Source organism: Rhinolophus ferrumequinum, chromosome 13 (genome assembly GCF_004115265.2).
Source record: "Rhinolophus ferrumequinum isolate MPI-CBG mRhiFer1 chromosome 13, mRhiFer1_v1.p, whole genome shotgun sequence".
Lineage (NCBI taxonomy): Eukaryota > Metazoa > Chordata > Mammalia > Chiroptera > Rhinolophidae > Rhinolophus > Rhinolophus ferrumequinum.
Genome location: NC_046296.1, coordinates 36,534,099 through 36,555,478, shown reverse-complemented (window position 1 = coordinate 36,555,478; position 21,380 = coordinate 36,534,099). Strand labels below are relative to the sequence as shown.

Below are 21,380 nucleotides of genomic sequence, written 5' to 3'. Positions count from 1 at the left end.
AAATTAGCATCCTTGTTTTCAACTAGTTCTATGAGTTTGTAGTTTCAGGTATAGCAAGATAAACAGATGTAATCAAGGTTCATTTTTAGTGGCTGTATCTTTAAGATTATAAATGTAGAGGTGCTTAATGAATATTAATATCCAGGAAAAACAGTCAGTATACTTCCCCTGCTTGTTTGAGGACTGGTTTTCCTTTCAAATGCAATCTTCTGTGTCATTTTGTCCCCAAATTGCGCCGTGCATATTTTTAAAAAATCAATAAATCCACAGTTGTATTAAGAAATATTTTATTAACAAAACAGTAAATTCCACTTGCTTAGCATGTCCAATAATGGATAAATTGGCCTTGCAACAGAAAAACAAAACAAAACAAAACCCTTAGATACCCAGTCACACAGAGCACTAGAAGGGGAGGGTTGTGTGGCCTTTCTTTGATGTCTTAGGGATTGACCACCTCAAACATTATTGTGGTATTTGTTTTTTAAAAAAGGCAACACATTACATGGATAAAAAAGAAGCAGACTCAATCAGAAAAGTTACAGTCTAGAGATGTAATCAGATTTATGCCAGGTAGTGTGAAATTCTCTATTAACTGCAAACTATGCATGGAACCCTGATACTTTTGGTATGAAGATACTTGGGTTTTTATTCACATCTTTTTCTCTCCCTAGCTCATGTTCCTCTCTTTTCTTTCTCCACTTTAAAAGAAAGAACAAAAAAAGAAAAAAAATTGCTCAATTTTGTGTAGGCCAATAACACTAGAAATTTTTACTGACAATTAGGTTATATCATTGCATGAAATTTTAAAATTTATGTTGGAAAGAAACATTGCAATCAATCCCAAACAACACACTTCATAGATATACTGCTTAAAAATACATTATTTATTTTCTATCATATTTTTAGAATCTTTCCAGATGGAAACTAGTTCAAGCTCAGTAGATCAAATGGAAAAGCAACCATTTCTTTTTAAAACCTCAAGATGTAAATTAGTGGTTTTATATCTACCTTCTTATTTCACTGGCTTTCCCTGAGTAAGACTGAATGAGAGGGGAAAATAAGACGTGAAGTTTATAACCTAGCAAATTAAAAAAAGAAAAAAAATGAAAAAACAAATAAACAAACAAAAAACTGAAACAAAAGTAATGGATTTTAAATTTTAGTTTTATACCTCTACTTCCTGGGTCATGAAAAGCCTTTAAGACTTTCCATATACAACAATTACTTGACAACCATAGAGAGTTGTGATTTGCTATGAATTGTACCTGTTTCTAAGGTGTTGTATGTCTGAAATCCAGGCCACTTCTTGGCTTTTTTTCATCAACTAAAGTATTAAAAAAGATGTTTTGCATTTTTTTGCCTTTGCTGATTAAAGCTAATTGTAAAGGTATTCTTCTATTAAAATCTAGTATCATTTTAGGAGATGTTAAAGTAATGCGACCAATTTTTACTGAGGCATCACCTTCCATTCTAATAATGCTTTTCTTTTGCATTACTTTCTCATACTGATAATTTATTGCTATAAACATCATTGAAACAATATGCAAAAACAAGTGTATAATCTATACTTTCCTACTACTTAATGTGTGTTAAACTAAAACTGTATTTAATGAGATATATGTAAAACTAGAAATGTTAAAATATAGTCAATAATCAACAGAGAATAATTTTTTAAATGGATAGTAATACAGAATCAAAAATTACTGAAAATACTTCCTTAGTTGAGAAAGTGTTTACTTTCCAAAATGTTTATCATGCACATCAAGTTCAGAGAAAAAAACATATAATTTTGTTGGAAATGAAGTTTTCAATTGCAGCAGCCAGGGTTAAGGTATAGATCAACCAATTTGCTTCTGTAACCTCCCCACACAATGGGTCATATTCATGCAACAAAATACCATTGGTATTCTATTTGATAAGAAAAGGTTCCATTTCTTTAGGGACTAAATTTTTCTTGGGGTTTCTGGGAGCATGATCGCAGTGAAGCAAATCACCCCATTTGTCATCAATACTTTAGCACAACTATCTTCCTTCCTGCTTTTCAATTTGTCAGTAAATATTTGCTATTATATGTATGTTTGGGTTTTCCATCCTATCTGATGGATTCCTCTGGATGTGTGTGTGTGTGTGTGTGTGTGTGTGTGTGTGTGTGTAATTGTGAATAGTGAATGTATGTGGGAAATGTGAGTATTTTGGGGAGGAAAAAAGATTTATACGATACATATGTATATATTTTACCTTCTAATTCACACCTTCAATACAAAAAGTAAAAATTAATTGCAACAGAATGAAGGCTATACATGGAAGAAAAAAAGCTGAATCTTTTTATATACATTCATACATTTCTTTCTTAGAATAAACACTACAGTGTAATTTTATTTTAAAAAAAAGTAAGTAATTGTGGCAATTTATAATGGTGGCAAAAAACAAAAAACAAAACAAAACAAAACAAAAACCCTGAAATAATTGTTGCTCTGATGTCATAAAACCCCCTATACTTAGCAACACTTATAACATTGAATTTACCAAAAATGGCTGAAGAGCAGAGATATATTTTGCATTTTCTATACAACAGGCTATAAAACGTCACTTACCACAGTCCAGAAAGCACACAGAGATGGATTTTATATAAACATATGTAATAACATATTAAGCGTGCATGAAAATTTTCCAATGATTTCATCTATGCCCTCTTGTTTTTGTTTTGAAATTTTAGTGTGGAAATGTGCCTTATGTTTCACATTGTTGAAAATAAGGCCTCCATACTTTTTCCTTTTCCTTCACAACCAGAAAGGGGCTTTTTGAATGTGTTCCTACACAAGTCTTCAAAAAAGCCAGCACTTTGTTTCAAATGCAAGTTCCAACCACTGCTCCAGTTGCACCAGGCGGCAAACTCGTACAGGTTTGCAGGTCGAGTCACTCAGAATGACAGTCTTCTCTGGCAATGGGACTAACTGATTTCTCAGGAAAGAGCTAGCACTTTGGCTAAATCCAGGATCATAGGTAGCTTTTTGTGTGTGTGTTGTGTGTTGTTTTTGTGTTGTGCCTTGATGTTTTAATACTCCTTTGCTTTATGAATGCGTGCGGTCATCACTGTCTTTTAGAAATGTTCCAGCAACATAAAGACAGGCAGAGTAAATGGAAACACTGTGGATGTTAGGGAATTTATTGGCCCCGTTTTTTTTTTGTTTTGTTTTTTTTTTCTTTTCTTTTTTTCTTTTCTGGAGAAACAAGAGCATGAGATACTTGTTTTTAATTTTTAAAAACAGTCTTTCCTTCCTGATTGCATTCCCTGTCTTCTTTTGTATGTGCTTCGTAAAAAGGAAAGTAAATAAGTTTATATTATGTCTCAGATAAAATGAAGACTATTTCTATACAAGGGTCCTTTTAAGATCTTGGGATCAGACATAATACTCTTTATCCTTGTTTTTCTTATTTTTGTTGGCGCTTTTCGCACTGCTGGGTTGTTTCTCCTTTACAACAGCCCCATTGGACTGTGCTGAGTTACTGATGTAGTTTCGACTCTCGTCCACATGGTATGAGCCTTCATCCCGGTTTCTGTACTTGTACATGGCATAGAGAAGGATGAGGATGCACAGAGCGGCAGCGGCTACTATCCCCACAACCATGCCTGTGGTGCTGCTTGACTCCCGAATCACTTCCGCTGAGCCAGGGTATGGCTCTCTCCCGCCTGCTCGGGTTGGGTTAGCTATAGGAGAGATGGTGAGAAAAAAAACAACACAAAGTGATTATTGAGGTCGCTGAGTGCTCGAGACCTATAACAACATTTACCGTCTATTTCCATGCCTAATGGAATTGCACCTACTAAAGTGCTTTAGGAAAATATACTGCTGCTAGGGGTAGCAATTCTGGTGCCTTGTGGTCACTAAAAACTAGGGACTATGAATCAAAGTACTTAGGGGGAGATTTGTTGCCTTTTTTCTTTCTCTCAGATCCATTTTGTTAACAAGGTCTTATAAGTGCAGCCTCAAATAAGCTCCCTGTACCTCCAAAGGGCCATGTTGATGTGTTAGGTGAAAAACCATAACCCAACATGGAAAATAAAATCTTAACGACCCAATCTTATAATATTAAAGGGTTATCACTTTAAGAATCAAATTGATGTTGACATAGAACACTTAGGGCTAACTCTAGACTCTGAATCAGGATAGCTAAATTTAGGATAATCTAAGCAATCATATTGCCCCCTACAGTAATGATTACAGTATTAGACAATAAGATAATCCAGGCATTTTGAATTGCCTAATTGCCTGCTTGTAGAAGTGTGATTTTAGTCTAAAACAGATTCCTTTTCTGCTGGAGTTTATTTGTTTACATAAGTATGTATGTTATTCATTCATTGGCAGTGGTTGAGAAATCACCAAAACTAAATTTGGGAGGATAAAGTAAGAAAACATTTTTCCTCAGTTTTATAGGCCATTTAGGTTATTCTGGAGTCAAAATTTAGTTAGTACCTAATATATGATAAGGGAATGGCTAGCCCACTTTTATTCAACTGGCAAAACCCTCATTCAATTTTTCCAAAGTATAAAGCGTATAAAAGCTCTTCCTTGGGTACAAGAAAGGGATGACAGGGTTCATTAATGTCTTCTCCAAGGCTTTGTCAGGCACTGGAATTGACCACAGATGGAGAGAAAATGTCCTGCGATTTGGCTTGTAGAACAGGGGAGGGAAAGAGGTGACTCTTTTCCTCTACATAATACACTTTAACAAATTTGAAACAATTTAAAAGAGTAGGAACTATAGAGAAATAAGATTCTATCGCCTCTCTGACCCTAGATCATTTTTCTCCATGGATTGTGTTTTCTGTCTTTCTCTGAATCTCTATCCTCTCCCTTGTCTTACAAAAAAGATTACTTTTCAAATGTATGGATTAAAAATGCTATAATTTTCAAAATATTATTCTTTATAAATTATGCAGGATGAATTTAAATAATTGCTAGATTTTATATATATATATATATATATATATATATATATATATATATATATATATCAGATAGATATGTATGTGTATATATGTGGTGTGTGTGTGTTTACAAACCCCGGAAATTGAACAATTCAAGAAGACTTAATTGTGTTTTTATTTCACTACTATTAATTATTTTTTAAAATATTTCTACAAAAGTTCCTATTAATAATTGGGAATCATTTACCAATCATAGCTCTACCCTGCTTTGTAATTCAGCTTTCAAACATCACCAAGATTTCTGCCTACAGGTGGATTTCTTGCTGTCACGTTCCTTTCCTTCCCCAAATAAAGCCTTACAAATATCGTCACTTACAAAGTAATAGCTTTCAGTTTCAAAGCAGCAATATGCTGTGTTCTGGAGCCACAAAAGGTAGCAGGTGAAACCTTCCTAGGCTGAATATGTCACTGCTTGTTTTCCAAAAGCCTGTGCAATGTTGCTGAATAAAAAGCTTTGGAGTTGCTTCTGTGGCCAAGGTAGAAGGAGACAAAGACTGTAATCCACAGCATTTGATTACAGGAAATTAATTTCCTCTCGAGGAGAATAGAACCTACTGCAGGAACTCTGTAACCACCTGACAAACCAAAGGCAGCACGTTCTCTTTCAAATACAGTCATCTTGGCTAAAGTCTGCCAATTAGCTCAGCTGCTAACTTTCACTAAATGACACCTTTCTACTTGCTCATTTTGAGTATTCTTTCACCATGGTGTCCCAAGAGCTGAAAAGGGATTTTATTTAAATGTTACTAAATCTCGCCCCCTCCACATCTAATGGAATGCTTTCATTTTGAGCACATTTTCATAATTATCTCACTTTGTCTGTCAGAAAAGAATGGGGAGAATGGAGTTAAAACTCTATTCGTATAGCTCATGATACGGCTTGAGAGTGTTAATAGAATGCAGGATTAAATTGTTCTATATTAAGAATATATATGTACATTTTTTTCTCAGTTAGAAATTGGAATCACAAATGCACTATCTTATCCAAGAATTTAATCTTAATTTGCTCAAATATTTCTGATTATATTTTCACAACAACTGTATAAGTAACATACTGACAAGGATTTGATGTTAAAACTAGAATAAGAATGTAAGGACCAAACTCAAAACCTCAAATGTTTTAATTTTCCATAAAGGCATTTGATAAACACTTCCTGCTTAAGGAAAATACTTGTCTTTTTATGCAAGTCCAGCCAAAATGTTGCTTAAGTCACATGCAGGTCTAAAAACATCTCTAACCCATATGTAAATAAGGATTCTAAATATCATGTTTTTTGTTTTTGTTTTATAAAATAACCAACCAAAAAACCCCACCAAAACCCAATGAAGAAACTTTTTATCCTTTTTCTCCTGATTCACATTAAAAAAATTAATAACCACCATAGGTATTATTATAGGTCTGTTTGGAATATGCAGTGCTTCTATACCTAATTTATTATTTAATATTGTTGCATTTATGTTTACGAAGGCTAAGTGATATATTTTTTTGTGCTAAGATACACTAACGTGTTCATAGGACATCTCTCCCAGATGTGCAATAAAAGGTTAGAGAAATTTAAATATATTAATGAACTGTAAATGTGGCTTCATTTGTTGATTGTCATCGATGGTCCATTTTGATGAGCATTGAGAAATCTGAGGAAATTTTATATTAATTTAAATATAGAGACTAGTATAAGTAGCTGAAAAAACTAAATGCTTTCTTATAAAATTGGCTTAAAATTTTATATAAAAAGTAGTTAACTCTTATCCATTTATGACAATGTGAAGAAAGGAATTTAATCAGGGAAATCCATAAGCAATTCATATATTTCATGGATTTGAGAATTTTACATTCCCTTTACACTCCATCATAAACTAAATCAGACTTTTAAATAATTAAAGCAATTGCATGTTTTTTCCTCAGCAGTGCTGAAAAATGAATAAAGGAACTACAATTTACTTTCATTCCGTTATCCTTTCTTTGTCCCAACATGTGATGAGAATACTTAAAAAAACAGGTAAAAGATAATAAAGGAGGGAAGCTGAAAGCACAGAATACAGACAGATTAGCAGTAAGTCCTTGAATGTTCAAAAGTTAACAGATTTGTAGGTAAAAGAAACTTAATGTAGCCCATTCTTTACTTTGGACCCAGAGGCACCAAGAGCCCAGGTCAATGGAAAACTTCAGTAGGACTGATGATAGGCATTGAATAAGCCAGGGCACTTAAGTTAGTATGACTGGAAATAGGCAAATAGTCAACTTAGGTGGTAGGTGTGTGCTTCGGTTTGCGGCTAGGACACACACACACACACACACAAAAGTAGATGGAATATCCTAAGCGTTGAGTTCAATTCATGTCTTCCATTTCAATTATTTAATTCACGTAGTAAAAATCTTTGTGAATTACACACAATTTATGTGAACACTACAACAATAGATGATTTTACTTATCGAAGTTTCACCACGTAATTCTGACTTTCTCCATTTTACTGAAGGATGCCCGACATCATTTTACCCCTCAGTGTCAACTAGAATGGAGTGTGACCGCTCGGTCTACTGTATCTGGGGAAAGCACATATGAACACCTTAATGGCGATATGAAGGCTTTTGATTTTTGCTGGCATTTTTACCCAAGTGATTCAGGAGCTATTGATTGAACTGGCAAGGACAAAGCTATCACAAGGATTTTAACCTCTTTCATAAAAGCCACTTTTCAGCCAAGTGGCTATGGAAATAATCCTGGGACTCATGTATGGATAATGCTACCTTTAAAGGACAGATGAAAATTGATTTTTAATTCTCTCTCTCTCTCTCTCTCTCTCTCTCTCTCTCTCTCTCTCTCTCATTTGGCAAGATCTGATGATCTCTGTTCTTTCACATGGTCTGCTTTGGCCCAGATTTATCAAGAATCCTATGTGCTAGCTCTATGAATTTTCTAGTTTTTCATTCTCTAATAGGGATTACTCAGGTAGCCCTAGCCTTTCCAGTGTTAGAATAGTTATTAACATATTTCCACATTATACCTCAAAACCAATTGATTCCTATCAGATAATAATTCATTGTGGATAATGCACAGTAAGTACAAAAGACGTATCCCAGTGCCTTGTCACATAAAAAGAATACATGCATTTGTTGCTTTGCATAAAAATTAAACAGTGAAATACTTAAAATTTTAACTTATCCTTAAATTTGCTGAGATAATTATTTTAAACTACCACGACAGGAAAAGAAATTATCCTGATGTATGTTTTTTCTTTATTTCAGACAGTCCTTGGCACTATATCTGTGAAAGAACATCCTTTCTCCAAATGGGAACTAATTTAGGTCCAGTTAAGAAACACCATGGGACAAATATGTTTAAGAGACACATTAGGTTGTAGTACAGAGAACTGTTTGTAGCAGATATCATTTCTTACCAGCTCCTCTGGCCTTCTGTCATCAACCCTATGCTCCTCTCTGTTCTTCCTACATCGTGCCCCTCTGTAACTCTGCCATGCGACCCTCTGCAAGCTCGTGACTTATCCTTGAAGGTAGCCCTCAGAGAACATAGTGCCTACTTTCAGGTAAATGAGGAAACTCAGGCCAGCAGGGGTCAGGACTCTTTGCCTCTTGTGGTAGGGGCATTACTTACCAAGGTGTTAAATGAGTGACAAAACTTACTGCCAAGTTCCTAATTTCAAAGGATAATATAAAATAGTCCTGACTGGCAAAAAGGTCTACATGGGATTGTTTCACCAGAACACAGTCTTTGTGTTTTATACTGGCATGCTTTACTTTAAAATTTAACTTTCTAAAGTTGTTTACAGAATAAAGTTATATGCTTTATCAAGAGAATTATTACCAATTAAAAAAATTATTATGCAGATTGGGATCTGAGGTGCACATTAAGCCATGAAGCTTTGCATTGGAGGCTATATTTATCTGTTTGCCACCGTTTGATTGTACCTAGTCATAACTTTAGTATATGCAAATAGAGAGTACAAAGCCCATATTTACTTAGCACAATAATTCACAACTGAAGTTCTAAATTACTATGCGTTGTGAAAGGTACATTTTTGAGCATTCATGAATTTTTCCAAAGAGGTTTTACTTTGCAATGGAAAGCCTTTGGCATCCTTTGGTTATTCTTTCTGAGACTGGAAACACAGAAATCAAATATTGTTATTAAAAAATAAAATTGCTCTTGATTTAGTTTTTTGACACACTGAGCAAGAAATGATGCTTAAAGTCCTAATTTTTGTCACATAGAATGAGGGTTTGGTGGATGATGGTAGTACCTTATATTTCCATTGATGAGTTCACCAAGGCTATAATCACGCCATCAGATGCTCTTTTTATCACTCAAATTGTCATTTTTATGAAACTATCTTGTATTCTTGGATGAGCTGTTCTTTCATTGTAATCTTATTATATTATGTTGCTTCCAAAGTTAGCTGTGTAGGGTGAGACTGTAGTTTCCAGGGAATTTTTATTGCTGGTTTTATTTCAATGCAGACTGTTAGTGTATACTAAGGATGTCGCATCAAGTGTCACATCAAGGATGAGGCAAGAGTTTCACTAGTACGTACTGATGACAACGAAAACCCAGCTTTTACGTTTTAAGAAAAAAAAATGTAAGAGATTGCTACTCTTAAGTAATAATGAAGAATAAAAACATACCAATATAAAAACGGAATATGAGCTATATATTTCAAATCAGGAGGGGTATATAAAGGATCATAAAACTCTATAATGTAAGTTTATGTATATATAGTTCTGCTACCTGGAATTGTTATATATCCTGTCTTCCTATAATTGTTTTTAAAAACTATTGGCAAGATGCATTTATTGATTTTTTTCCTCATTTAGAGTCTTTGACCAGTCTTCGTGGTTTTATCATAAATTAAAAGTAATCAATTTTAAATTTGTCTCCACCCCACCTAGGAAAAGGAGATGCCTAAGGTGATCTCATTAGACCAGAGTTCTGTACTGTGTTTTAATATCTGTGGAAATTATTATAATTCTAGGATAGCCTTGAACATGGTTTCAGATTTACAGGGAAAGATTTGACTTTTCCAGTACCTAGTTTTATTAATATTGTGAAAAGAAAATTGGAATTGTAGGCTCCTGCGGTGTTTGTGAATGAGGTTAGCACAATTTCCCCCCCACCCCATCTGAAAAAACACACAAAATTTATTATTTTTTTCCATTTTAGTGCTTCAGTACAATGTAGGTCAGAAGGAACTATGTATGATGTAACCACTTACAAGAGTACATGTTTAAATGCCACAATTGCAAGAAAGAAGGTAAGTAATGATTTATATGGCATACACTAATTTTGATTCACAGTGTGGTTTACAGAGAAGTGATAAGTGCTAGATGTTTGAAATCCCTCCCTTCCCTGTAACTCCACCCTTGCCCTGCACATTCTGAAGTTTGCTGCTGGAGGTCAGATAAAAGGATTGCAAGAGGATATGTCTGACACATCTTAGCCCTTCCAGTGAATTGGAGGTTCAGAAAGAACTTGGAAATCAATAAGCCTTTACCATCCACATGGTGCTGGGTCTAACACTTTCCTCTACTACTACGACTTTCAGAGCCATCAAGGCACATATTTGAAGGGAGGTGCAGGGGCCACCACTGTGGGATTGAGCGGATCATTTCTTCACCAGAAATCTAGGTATTGCATGGGAAGGGATACTAGACACAGAAAAACTCTTCATGTGCCTGGAAGACAGAGAGGACCAACTAGGATAGGCTACTACCTCAAATGGCTCCACATGAAACGGAAAAGACAATGGACAGTCACACCCTGGGTGACTTGGGGCACACCACACCTAATAGATATCTCCCTCATCGCGGGGGGAAACCATAGCATCATGGCATTTACAGAAGCCTGTTCTTTATTTACTCTATACTTTGTACACTGTGTGTCTACAGCTTAGTCATCTGTAGGCTTCATAAACACTTTACATGGCCATTGTGCCATATTTTATTAGAATCCTTGAAAGTGTCATGGTATTTATTAAAGTACAAACGTGGCTACTATTCTCATGGTCCTTCACAGTCTGCTCACCGCTATCTACTCAAATGTGTCTTCGATTTTTCTGAAAGGAAGGTGCAGTAAGAGTTGTATTGCTGTCCCCCAACCCCTTTCCCCCATCATACACCACTAAAAGTTTCACTTCCATGCCTGGCTCCTACAACCTTTTCCCTCCTGCCTGGCTGAATAGTACTTATTCCTCAAGGTGTAGCTTAAATTCCCTTTTATGGAGTTTTCTCTAAGAAGACTCACTTCCTCTGTTAACAAATACATAATGAGCAATAGTGATATTCCAAGCACTGTATGTACTACGTCCTGGGGATGAAACAGATAACCAAACACACTTGACCTCTGCCTTCACAAACCTGGAAATATAATGAGGCAAAGAGACATATGGCAAAGAATCACACATTTAAACTTAAGGCAATAGCTGGACCATGTGTGATGAAGGAAAATGGTGGGTACCAGGTATGGGTAGGACAGAGGTTTCTGTTTTAGATTGGGGATTCAGAATGACTTTTCTGAGTTTGCCACATTTATGCTGAGACATGGAAAATGAGTGGAGAGTAGTCAAGTGAAAAGTGGGCAGAGCAGTCTTTTAATGAGAAAGAATAATAATGTGAAATGACCTCGAGGAGGGAAAAGGTTTGCTTGTCAGAAAATAAACAAAAGCCAGAGTGGCTACAGTACAATGAGTTTTGTGGGAAAGAAAATATTTGGTAGACATGAAATTTAACACAAAAATCATAGGCCATTGCAATGAAGTCATAGCTAATGAGACCAGCATATTTGACTTTATAAATAATAACTTTATGTGAAAAAACATATCACTAACAAAGTGAAAATGCAAAGGAGAAAAAGGAGAAATATTTTTAGTACATATGACAGATCAAGAGTTAATATCTCTAAGATACAAAGAGCATGTATTAGTTGATACAAAAAAAGACATCCCACTTAGAAGAATGGACAAAAATACACATAGGCAAGTGGAGAACAGAAGATTCAAATGGGTGATTAAATGTAGGCCAAGATGCTTAATTTCATTAGAACAGAAGTCAAAATAAATCAGGAGATTTGACAAATTTGAAGAAATAAAGAAGAAAGAAATAGTGGTATGGTATAATCGTGTTATTATAAATACTATAGGGTGTTTGTTATAATGTTTGTGAGAAAAGAAAAAGGGTAACAGAAGTTTGGTAACAAGACTGTGGTTAAATGAATTATGGCACACCCACAATCTACAGTTTTAATGGAGTTAAAAATAGTAGTTAGAGTTAAATCTGTTGACATGGAATATGTCCATAACACATTAGGAAAAGAGAAGAAGTTCAGTTCATATAGCATGCTTCCATTTTTATAAGGTGAGAGAAAAAAACAACATTGAATTTTATATATGTTTATAGGAACCTGGTGAAAGGTCTACGAAAGAGTCATGCTAAGTTGTTACCATTGGATAATGCAGATGGGAAAAAAGGGGAAAAACTAAAGTAGAAAAAAATTAATTAACATTTTTCAACAAATATTTACTGAGTAACAATGATTTATCAGGTACCATACAAGATGTTGAGGGTATCAAGGTACACGAGACAGCCATGGATTCTACCTTCTTAAAACTTACAGTATATTGGAAATAAAACAGAAAATACAAGAAAATTTAAAAGGGCAGTTTTAAATTAAAAAAATTCAGTAACGCAAGAAGGCATGAAAAGTGGGTACTCAGAGAGATAATAACGAAGGGGGAGGCTTTAGAAAGCGTCATCAGTGAAGGGCTCTCTGAGTAAAAGGTATTTGGGATGAGACTTAATGGAGAAGGATCCAGGCCTTCTACAGTGAACCCTGGAAAGACATTGAGAGTTTCTCAAGGAGGAAGACATGAGATAGAATAGCCTGAAGCTGGCAAAAACAGAATCAAGAAGACTTAAGTTTTATTTCTGTTGAGTTGTTTCTTCCCTTCCAGACTAGTTTGTTAGTCTTGGATAGTTTCCTGTGACTCTATTTCTTTTTCTACCTTTCCCTACCTTCCAACATCTAATGAAGATTGAACACACTAGCTGTATGTTTTCTGACTGGTTAGAGGAAGAGATTTTTGTAAGTCTGTAAATTTTCAGGAGTAGACTGGGGTGTATGAAACCATTCAGAAAGTGTGAGAGACCTTTGATTTCAGAGTTTTGAGTAAAGGGAATAAGTGGGCAAAACACTGGCAGTAATATTGCATACTTCTTATAAAATATTTTTACCTTAATACTTCCCTAACTCCCACCCCTATAATATCTAAAGTAAAATAATATAAATTTATTTAGTTAAACCAGAAATCAATTTTTTTCTGTGAGAATTGGTATCAACGTGTATCAGTGCAAGTTTCATATCTGCATTTATTTTCCCTAATCCTCCAAGTAATACGTGCTTAACTCCGATGAGTAACTCACTGAGTTATTTAAAGTGGACCAAGTTAGCAGTCTTCAGTTTGATTCATTTGGGTGCCTTATTTATATCAACATCATCTGACACCCACAGCACTACAAATAGTTGAGAGCTGACTTGGAAGTCTTTTCTCACATTCAGCAGAGTAGTAGCAGAAGTTTCTAGGGTACTTTTCATTTCTGTTGCTATTAGAGTGAGAAAGTTGAAAAGGGCCTTATCAGTCAAGTCAAACTTTCCATAATTGTCAAGCAGAAGAAAAGCCACATAGGCAATAATTGAGAAAATCCGTTTCAAAGCTAAGGAGCCTGGAGAGTCAGTTTTTCATCAGAATGTATTACATTTCAGAAAATGCGAGGAGAGCTATATTTTGAATGTAGATGACATTCTCCATTACTCATTTCTACTTAAACTCTTCCCTAGCAAAATAGCTTCTTTTTCTGGCAACTCTTTGACTAAAATACCTGAAAATACATACACCCAGATACCACTTTTGTTACAATACATTTCACACTTTTACATGTAGAAAGTTTAACAATCAATCTTTACATAAAACCAGGGGATTAATTGCAAGGAATCCTCAAATCTGGAACCAGGAATTTTGGGGGAAACTAGTTTATAGGATGACAAAAGTTGCACCATGATTATTATAGCTAGAGTAATAAGGAGTGTGTGTATGTGTGTATGTGTGTGCATGCATGTGTGTACACATGTGTGTTGCATGTGAATATTGCAGCACTCCTTGCAATTCTCTGACAGAAGTAGCTACAATCACCTTTTTTCCCCGTCATAATTTATAGGTCAGATCAGAATTTGAAGAGCTCCAGGAAAGATATCATAATACCTCAGGGTTAACTTACTAAAATATGTGAAGTTATCAAAATGTTCTTTCTTAACTTCCTCTCAAATAGTGCATGAATTTACCCTTAGTAGATACATTTTCAAATGATTTAATTGTCGACTGATGTTTAACATGCCTATTATGACTTCTGACTTACTGTAAAGTTTAAATTTCTTATTTTATTTAGTTAACAACTGTTACCTTTCTATAATTATTATTATATGGTAGGCTCTGTGCTGTGCACTTTACACAAATTATCTAATTTATTCCTCAAGACAACTCTGTGAAGTAGGTGTTATTATGACTTTACAGGAAAAGAGACTGAGTCTCAAAGAGGTTTTGTTATTTAGGCTTCATAAATGGCATAGTCAAAATTTGAACTCAGGTATGTCCATTCCAGTTGTATACATTCAATGTGTCTCCATTTATGACTGCAGAACAATTTGTTAGTAGTCCCAATTTAAACCTTTCTTGCAGAACCGAACACTTGAGGCCTCTTTACTAAGCAGCCATCTAATTCTACCTCTTCCAGACACTGCTGGAATCACTGCACCTCCTACCACCTATCTGCACTTCCCAGTAGTAAAAAGAATCTGCATTCCCACAGAATCTTAAGAAAGCATCGCAAAATGGTAAGAAGCATATTGGACATCAGCTTCTAGCCCAGGCACTGCACCTAACTTGGTGAGTGACCCTTGGCAATTCATTGTCTCCTGCTAACATTTTTTCCATCCGAAACATAATGGTGATACATTATTAAGCCCCCAGGATCACTGTGAGGATAAACAAGCTCAGGTGGAAGTGCTCTGAGAAGGAGAAAGCGCTATGTAAAGACAATGATGGTCTGAGGATTTTACCCTCTGTCTTCCACATGAAAGGTATTGAATAAGCAGCTGTCCCAGCAAGTGGACAATTCTACAATATGTACTGTACGCCATGGCTCAGTCAGTCTCACAGTGACTGTCAAGCTCCACAAGAGTCACTGTACACAGGGAAGGGAAGTGAATTCAGGTGGCAAATGAACATTCACATGCAGAGCGTGTTGTGTCAGACCATTAATTGTCATGCTGCACGAGGAGCTTGTTTCTGTTTATCTGCAAAACATTCTTTCTTAATGCATCAGTGCTGTCTGGCTCCTATGGGTGTGAATTAAATGTCTTCCTCTTTCAAAATTTTATTATGGTATGTTTTTAGGTATCTTGAAATCAATCACCTAAAACCACTTTGGTAATAACGGATAGCAAGGTTTATTATCTCGGAGATAGTAACTCTTGATGAGGCTTTAGGTTTACTTTCTAAAATTGTTGGGTCAGTTCTCTCTTTCCTCCTTTCTTACCTGATCTGGAATTCCAAGGAGTATCTAAATGAAACGGCAGCATTGTATGTTGGGTCCTGTGTGCACTGTTCCTCAACCAGGATCCCACACAGCATCTGCGTAAGTCCGGGTCATTGTGGGTAACGAGGCAGTGTCCAGTTTTCCTGATTTTAAAACTGGATTTACTCACTCTGGGTGATCATTTTTATATTCCTGTCAGGAAGATATTGCTGTCTCAATTTTCTTTTGTTGGGAAAAGATCCCATTCTTTTTGGTGAAAGTGAAATAGCTGAGGTGAAAGATTAGACAGCTTCCCCACTGAGCCCAGTAGAAGGAAGCATGTCAAGCCTAGAATTGGGAAACACGGAAGACAAGCCATCCATCACAGGGCAAGGGTGTGTGGTGGGTGTGCCCGGTTAACTCTTGTGGCCCAGAATGTTCCTGAATGTCTTAGGGGGAAGAGCAGACAGATTATAATATAAGAGCAGGCAGAAAAGCTAATCGTTTTCTCTAAAAAAGCTCTGTGGGGCAGAGAACTGCATGTTTGTTTTGTTCTTTTCCCCTCCAAAAGTAAGAAGAGCAGATATATGCCCTCCTCCCATCCTGGCAGCCTAAATTTTTCCAAATGAAACATTGCGCTTGTCTTACTAGTTTCATAGTGGATCCTGAGAAAATTTTTATGCTGATAGAATTCAGAAATATTTTTAAAATTTTCTAGATGTTCCAGTGCCAATTACTAACCTTTCCCCTTCTTGCCTGAGATTTGGGTTTCTTTTTGTTTGTGAACTGGTTTATTCAGTTAATTTCCTAGGACTGCTCATAAAACTTAATTTATATTATCAAACTTTCTATGTGGCAGACTCACTCAGTGCTAAGTGCTCTACAGGCCTCGTCTTATTCATCAGCCCAACGATATCACGAGTACTTAACATTCATGCCATTTTGCAGGTGCACAAAGTCAACTACACACAGGTTCAGTGTTCTGCTTCTGGTTACACAGCAAGTGGATGGATGGGGATATGAGCTCAGACACTGACTTCTAAGGTATGCAATGAAGTGTGACATTTTACTGTGCTCGTAGATGTGGCCGCAGGGTGCTTCTCTTCTACAAGGTTTTTTTTTTTTTCTTTACATTTTCTTTATGGTCTCTGGCTATAGTGGCATCTTTAATATATTCTTTTTTAAGCTGGCAAATTCATGTTCTTTTTTTTTTAGGGTTTTTATGTATTCATTTGTTTTCAATTACAGTTGACATACAATATTATATTAGTTTCAGCTGTACAACACTGTGATTAGACATTTCTATAACTTATGAAGTCATCATCCTGACCCTCTGACACCATATATAGTTATTACAATATTGTTAACTATATTCCTTAGGCTGTACTTTAGATCCTCACGACTGTTTCTATAACTGGCAATTTGTATTTCTTAATCCATTCACCTTTTGCATCCATCCCAGCCATATCCCTCCCATCTGGCAAACATCAATCTGGTCTCTGTGTCTATAAGTTTGTTTCTGTTTTGTTTGTTCATTTATTTTGTGTACATTCTTCATATAAGTGAAATCATATGGTGTTTGCATTTCTCTGACTTATGTCACTTAGCATAATATCCTTTTGGTCCATCCATGTTGTTGCAAATGACAGAATTTCATTCTTTTTTAAGGCCAAGTAATATTCTGTTGAGTGTATATGTGTGCGTGTGTATACATACATATACAGTGTGTATACACACACACACACACACACACACAGATAGATTATTACTTGGCTGTACAAAAGAATGAAATCTTGCTGTTTGCAACACCATGGATGTGTGTGTGTGTGTGTGTGTGTGTGTGTGTGTACACACACACACACACACACACTGCTTCTTTATTTGTCTATTGAGGGACACTTAGCTTTCTTTTATGTTTCGGCTAGTGTAAATAATGGTGCAATGAATAGAGGGGTGCATACGCGGTCTGACAATTAAGTTTGCGGACTTGTTGCAGCGATATTGCTAACCTTCTTTTTATATCAGAGGGATTATTCATTATGAATTTGTACCAATTGGTCAAAGAGTTAACCAAGTTTCCTACTTGGAAGTGCTGAAAAAGCTGTGTGAAAAAGTTAGATGAAAATTATCTGAAGTTTTCGCCAACAATTCATGGCTCTTGCATCACGACAATGCACCCGCTCACACACCATTGTCTGTGAGGGAGTTTTTAGCCAGTAAACAAATAACTGTGTTGGAACACCTTCCCTAATCACCTGATCTGGCCCCCAGTGACTTCTTTCTTTAACCCAAGATAAAAAAAATATTGAAAGGAAGACATTTTGATGACATTCAGGACATCAAGAGTAATATGAGGACAGCTCTGATGGCCATTCCAGAAAGAGTTCCAAAATTGCTTTGAAGGGTGGGCTAAGTGCTGGTGTCAGTGCACAGCTTCCCAAGGGGAGTACTTCTAAGGTGACTGTAGTGATATTCAGCAATGAGGTATGTAGCACTTTTTCTAGGATGAGTTTACAAACTTAATTGTCTGATCTCATACATCTTCTTGAATTAGTGTTTTGAATTTCTTTGGATAAATACTCAGAAGTGGAATTGCTGGGTCATAAGGTAGTTCTACTTTTAATTTTTTGAGGAACCTGCACACTGTTTTCCAAAGCGGCTGCACTAATTTACAATCCTGACAACAGTGCATGAGGATTCCCTTTTCTCCACATCCTTGCCAGCACTTGTTGATTTTTTATGATAGCCATTCTCACAGGTATGAAATGATAGCTCATTGTACTTTTAATTTGCTTTTTACTGACAATTAGTGATATTGAACATCTTTCATATGTCTGTTAGCCATCTGTATGCCCTCTTTTGAGGAATGTCCATTTGGGTCTTCTGCCCATTTTTAAATCTGATTATTTGTGTTATTATTATTATTATTGTTATTATTATTATTTATTTGGTGTTAAATTGTATTAGTTCCTTATATATTTTGGATATTAACCTCTTAGTGGATATTTTCTCCCATTCAGTAGGTTGTCTATTCATTTTGTTGATGGTTTCCTTGACTGTGCAATAAGTGTTTAGTTTGATGTAGTCCCATTTTGTATTTTGTTTCCCTTCCCAAAGGAGATATATCCAAAAAAAAAAAAAAAGAAGAAGAATCACAAAGAGTGATGTTAGAGTTTACTGCCTATGTTACCTTCTGGGAGTTTTACAGTTTCAGGTTGTATTTTTAAGTCTTCAATCTATTTTGAGTTTATTCTTGTATGTGATGTAAGAAAGTGATCCCATTTCATTCTTTTACATCTGTCTGTCCAGTATTCCCAACACAATTTATTGAAGAAACTGTCTTTACCCCATTGGATATTCATGTGTCCTTTGTCATAGATTAATTGAACATATAGGCATGGGTTTATTTCTGGGCTCTCTATTCTGTTCCATTGATCTATGTGTCTGTTTTTGTTTGTTTGTTTGCCAGTACCATGCTGTTTTGATTACTATAGCCTAGAAAAGCTTTCGGCTTTTCACCATTGAGTATGATGTTATTTATGGTTTTGTCATATGTGGCCTCTACTATGTTGAGGTATGTTTCCTCTCTTCCCACTTTGCTGAGAGCTTTTATTATAAATGGATGTTGGATTTTGTCAAATGTTTTTTCTTCATCTATTAATATGATTGTGATTTTTATTCATTTTGTTATGTGATGTATCACATTAATTGGTTTGTAGATATTGAACCATCCTTGGTAAAAGTCCCACCTGATCATGGTGTGTGATCTTTTCAATGTACTGCTGTATTCGGTTTGCTATTATTTGTTGAGGATTATTGAATTTATGTTCACTAGGGATATTGGCCTATAATTTTCTTTCTTTGTAGTGTCTTTGTCTGGTTTTGGTATTAGGGTAATGCTGGCTTCCTAGAATAAGTTTGGAAGCATTCCTTCCTCTTCAATTTTTTTTGGAATAGTGTGAGAAGTCTAAGTATTATTTCTTCTTTGAATGTTTGGTAAAATTCACTATGAAGCTGTCTAGTCCAGGGTTTTTGGTTTGTTGAGAGTTTTTTATTACTTTTTGATTGTGTTAATAGTTATAGCTCTGTTCAGATTTTCTGTTTCTTCCTGATTCAGCCTTTAAAGTTTGTATGGTTCTAGCTATTAAAGTTTGTATGAATTTAGCTATTTCTTCCAGGTTGTCCAATTTGTTGGCATATAATTGTTCTTAGTATTTCCTTATATTCCTTTGTATTTCTGTGGTGTCATTTATCAGTTCTCCTCTTTCATTTCTGATTTTATTTACTTGGGCCTTCTTTTTTCTTGATGAGTCTGGCTAAAGGTTTATCAATTTTGTTTATCTTTTCAGAAAACAAGCTCTTGGTTTTATCAGTCTTTTCCACTGTTTTTTTAGACACTATTTCATTTTTTTTCTGCTGTGATCTTTATTATTTCCTTCCTTCATTACTCACTCTGGGTTTCGTTTGTTCTTTTTCTAGTTCCTTTCAGTGTAAGGTTAGATTATTTGAGATTTTTCTTGTTTCTTTAGGTATGCCTGTATTTCTATAAATGTCGCTCTTAAAACTGCTTTGCCCCATTTGGGAGACCACCTGATGGATGATGTAGATGCCTGATCACTGCACTGTACACTTGAAGCTGAAGCTGAACAATAATGTATGTCAACTATAATTTTATATATATATATGTATATATATATATATGTATATATATGTATGTATATACTTACAAGAGGCGGAGTACAGCATTAGGAATAGAGACAGTGGAAATGTAATGGCTCTGTGCGATGTCAGAGGGGGTAGTGGATGGGGGGAGGGGTTGACACAGTGTGAGGGATATAAATGATAAACGTCTAAGTATTACTTTGTCTTGTGCACCTGAAAGTAATAAAAAAAAAAAGATTAAAAAAACCTGCTTTGCTCGTACCCATAGATTTTGTGTCATTATGTTTTCATTTTCATTTGTCTCAAGGTATCCTTTGATTTCTTCCTCCATCTCATTGTTAAGGAATTCATTGTTTAGTAGCATATTATTTATCTTCCAAGTATTTGTGTTTTTCTGTTTTCCTCTTATAATTGATTTCTAGTTTCATGCAAGATGCTGATTTCAATTTTCTTAAAGTTAAAGTTGTTTTGTGATCTATCTTGGAAAACATTCCATGTGCCCTTGAAAATAATGTATATTCTACTGCTTTTGGGTGAAATGCTCTAAAAGTATCAATTAAGTCCACCTGACTTAATGTGTCACATAAGGCCACAGTCTCCTTGTTTTTCTGTCTAGAGCAAGGGTGTCCAAACTTTCATCAACGGTTTTTACCAAGGGCCCTATGCGGTAAAATACACAAACAGCCCAGCCACTCACTCGAGGTGAAGTACGTATTGCCTCACCTGGTTTATTTAAGTAAACTAAATATATTTTTGGAATTTGCTGCGGGCCAATTAAAAATGGATTGCGGGCCGCAGTTGGCCCGCGGGCCGCAGTTTGGACACCCCTGGTCTAGATGATCTATCCATTTGTGTCAATGGATGGTAATGTCCCCTACTATTATGCTGTTACTACAATTTCTCCCTTTATGTCCTTCAATATTTAAAGCTGTCTATTTTAAATTGATGGTTGCTTAATTTTGAACACATCCTAAAATCACTAATTTTTACTCACCCCCTCCATGTTTATGTTTTGTCATTATTTTTACATTTTTGTGTGTATCCCTTAATTTATTGTTGTAATTTCACATAATCTTCCTACTTTTGCATTTTAACATTGTATTAGTTGAATAGTTGGTCGACCCACTGGTTTTACTGTTTGCCTTGGTC

At 35.5% G+C, this 21,380-nt stretch overlaps 1 protein-coding gene across 28 annotated transcripts in view; it reads right to left on the bottom strand.

Moving 5' to 3' along the window:
* Positions 1 to 270: 270 nt before the first annotated feature.
* Positions 271 to 21,380, bottom strand: part of NRXN1 (neurexin 1) — a 1,077,731-nt gene continuing 1,056,621 nt past the window's right edge. For 27 of the 28 annotated variants that reach the window (XM_033124534.1, XM_033124537.1, XM_033124546.1 and 24 more), the window contains one exon: positions 271 to 3,709. In XM_033124534.1, the coding sequence (XP_032980425.1) occupies positions 3,402 to 3,709 (308 nt within the window). In that variant the 3' untranslated portion in view covers positions 271 to 3,401. The remainder of the gene's footprint in view (positions 3,710 to 21,380) is intronic. The other variant, XM_033124535.1, reaches the window with a different exon arrangement.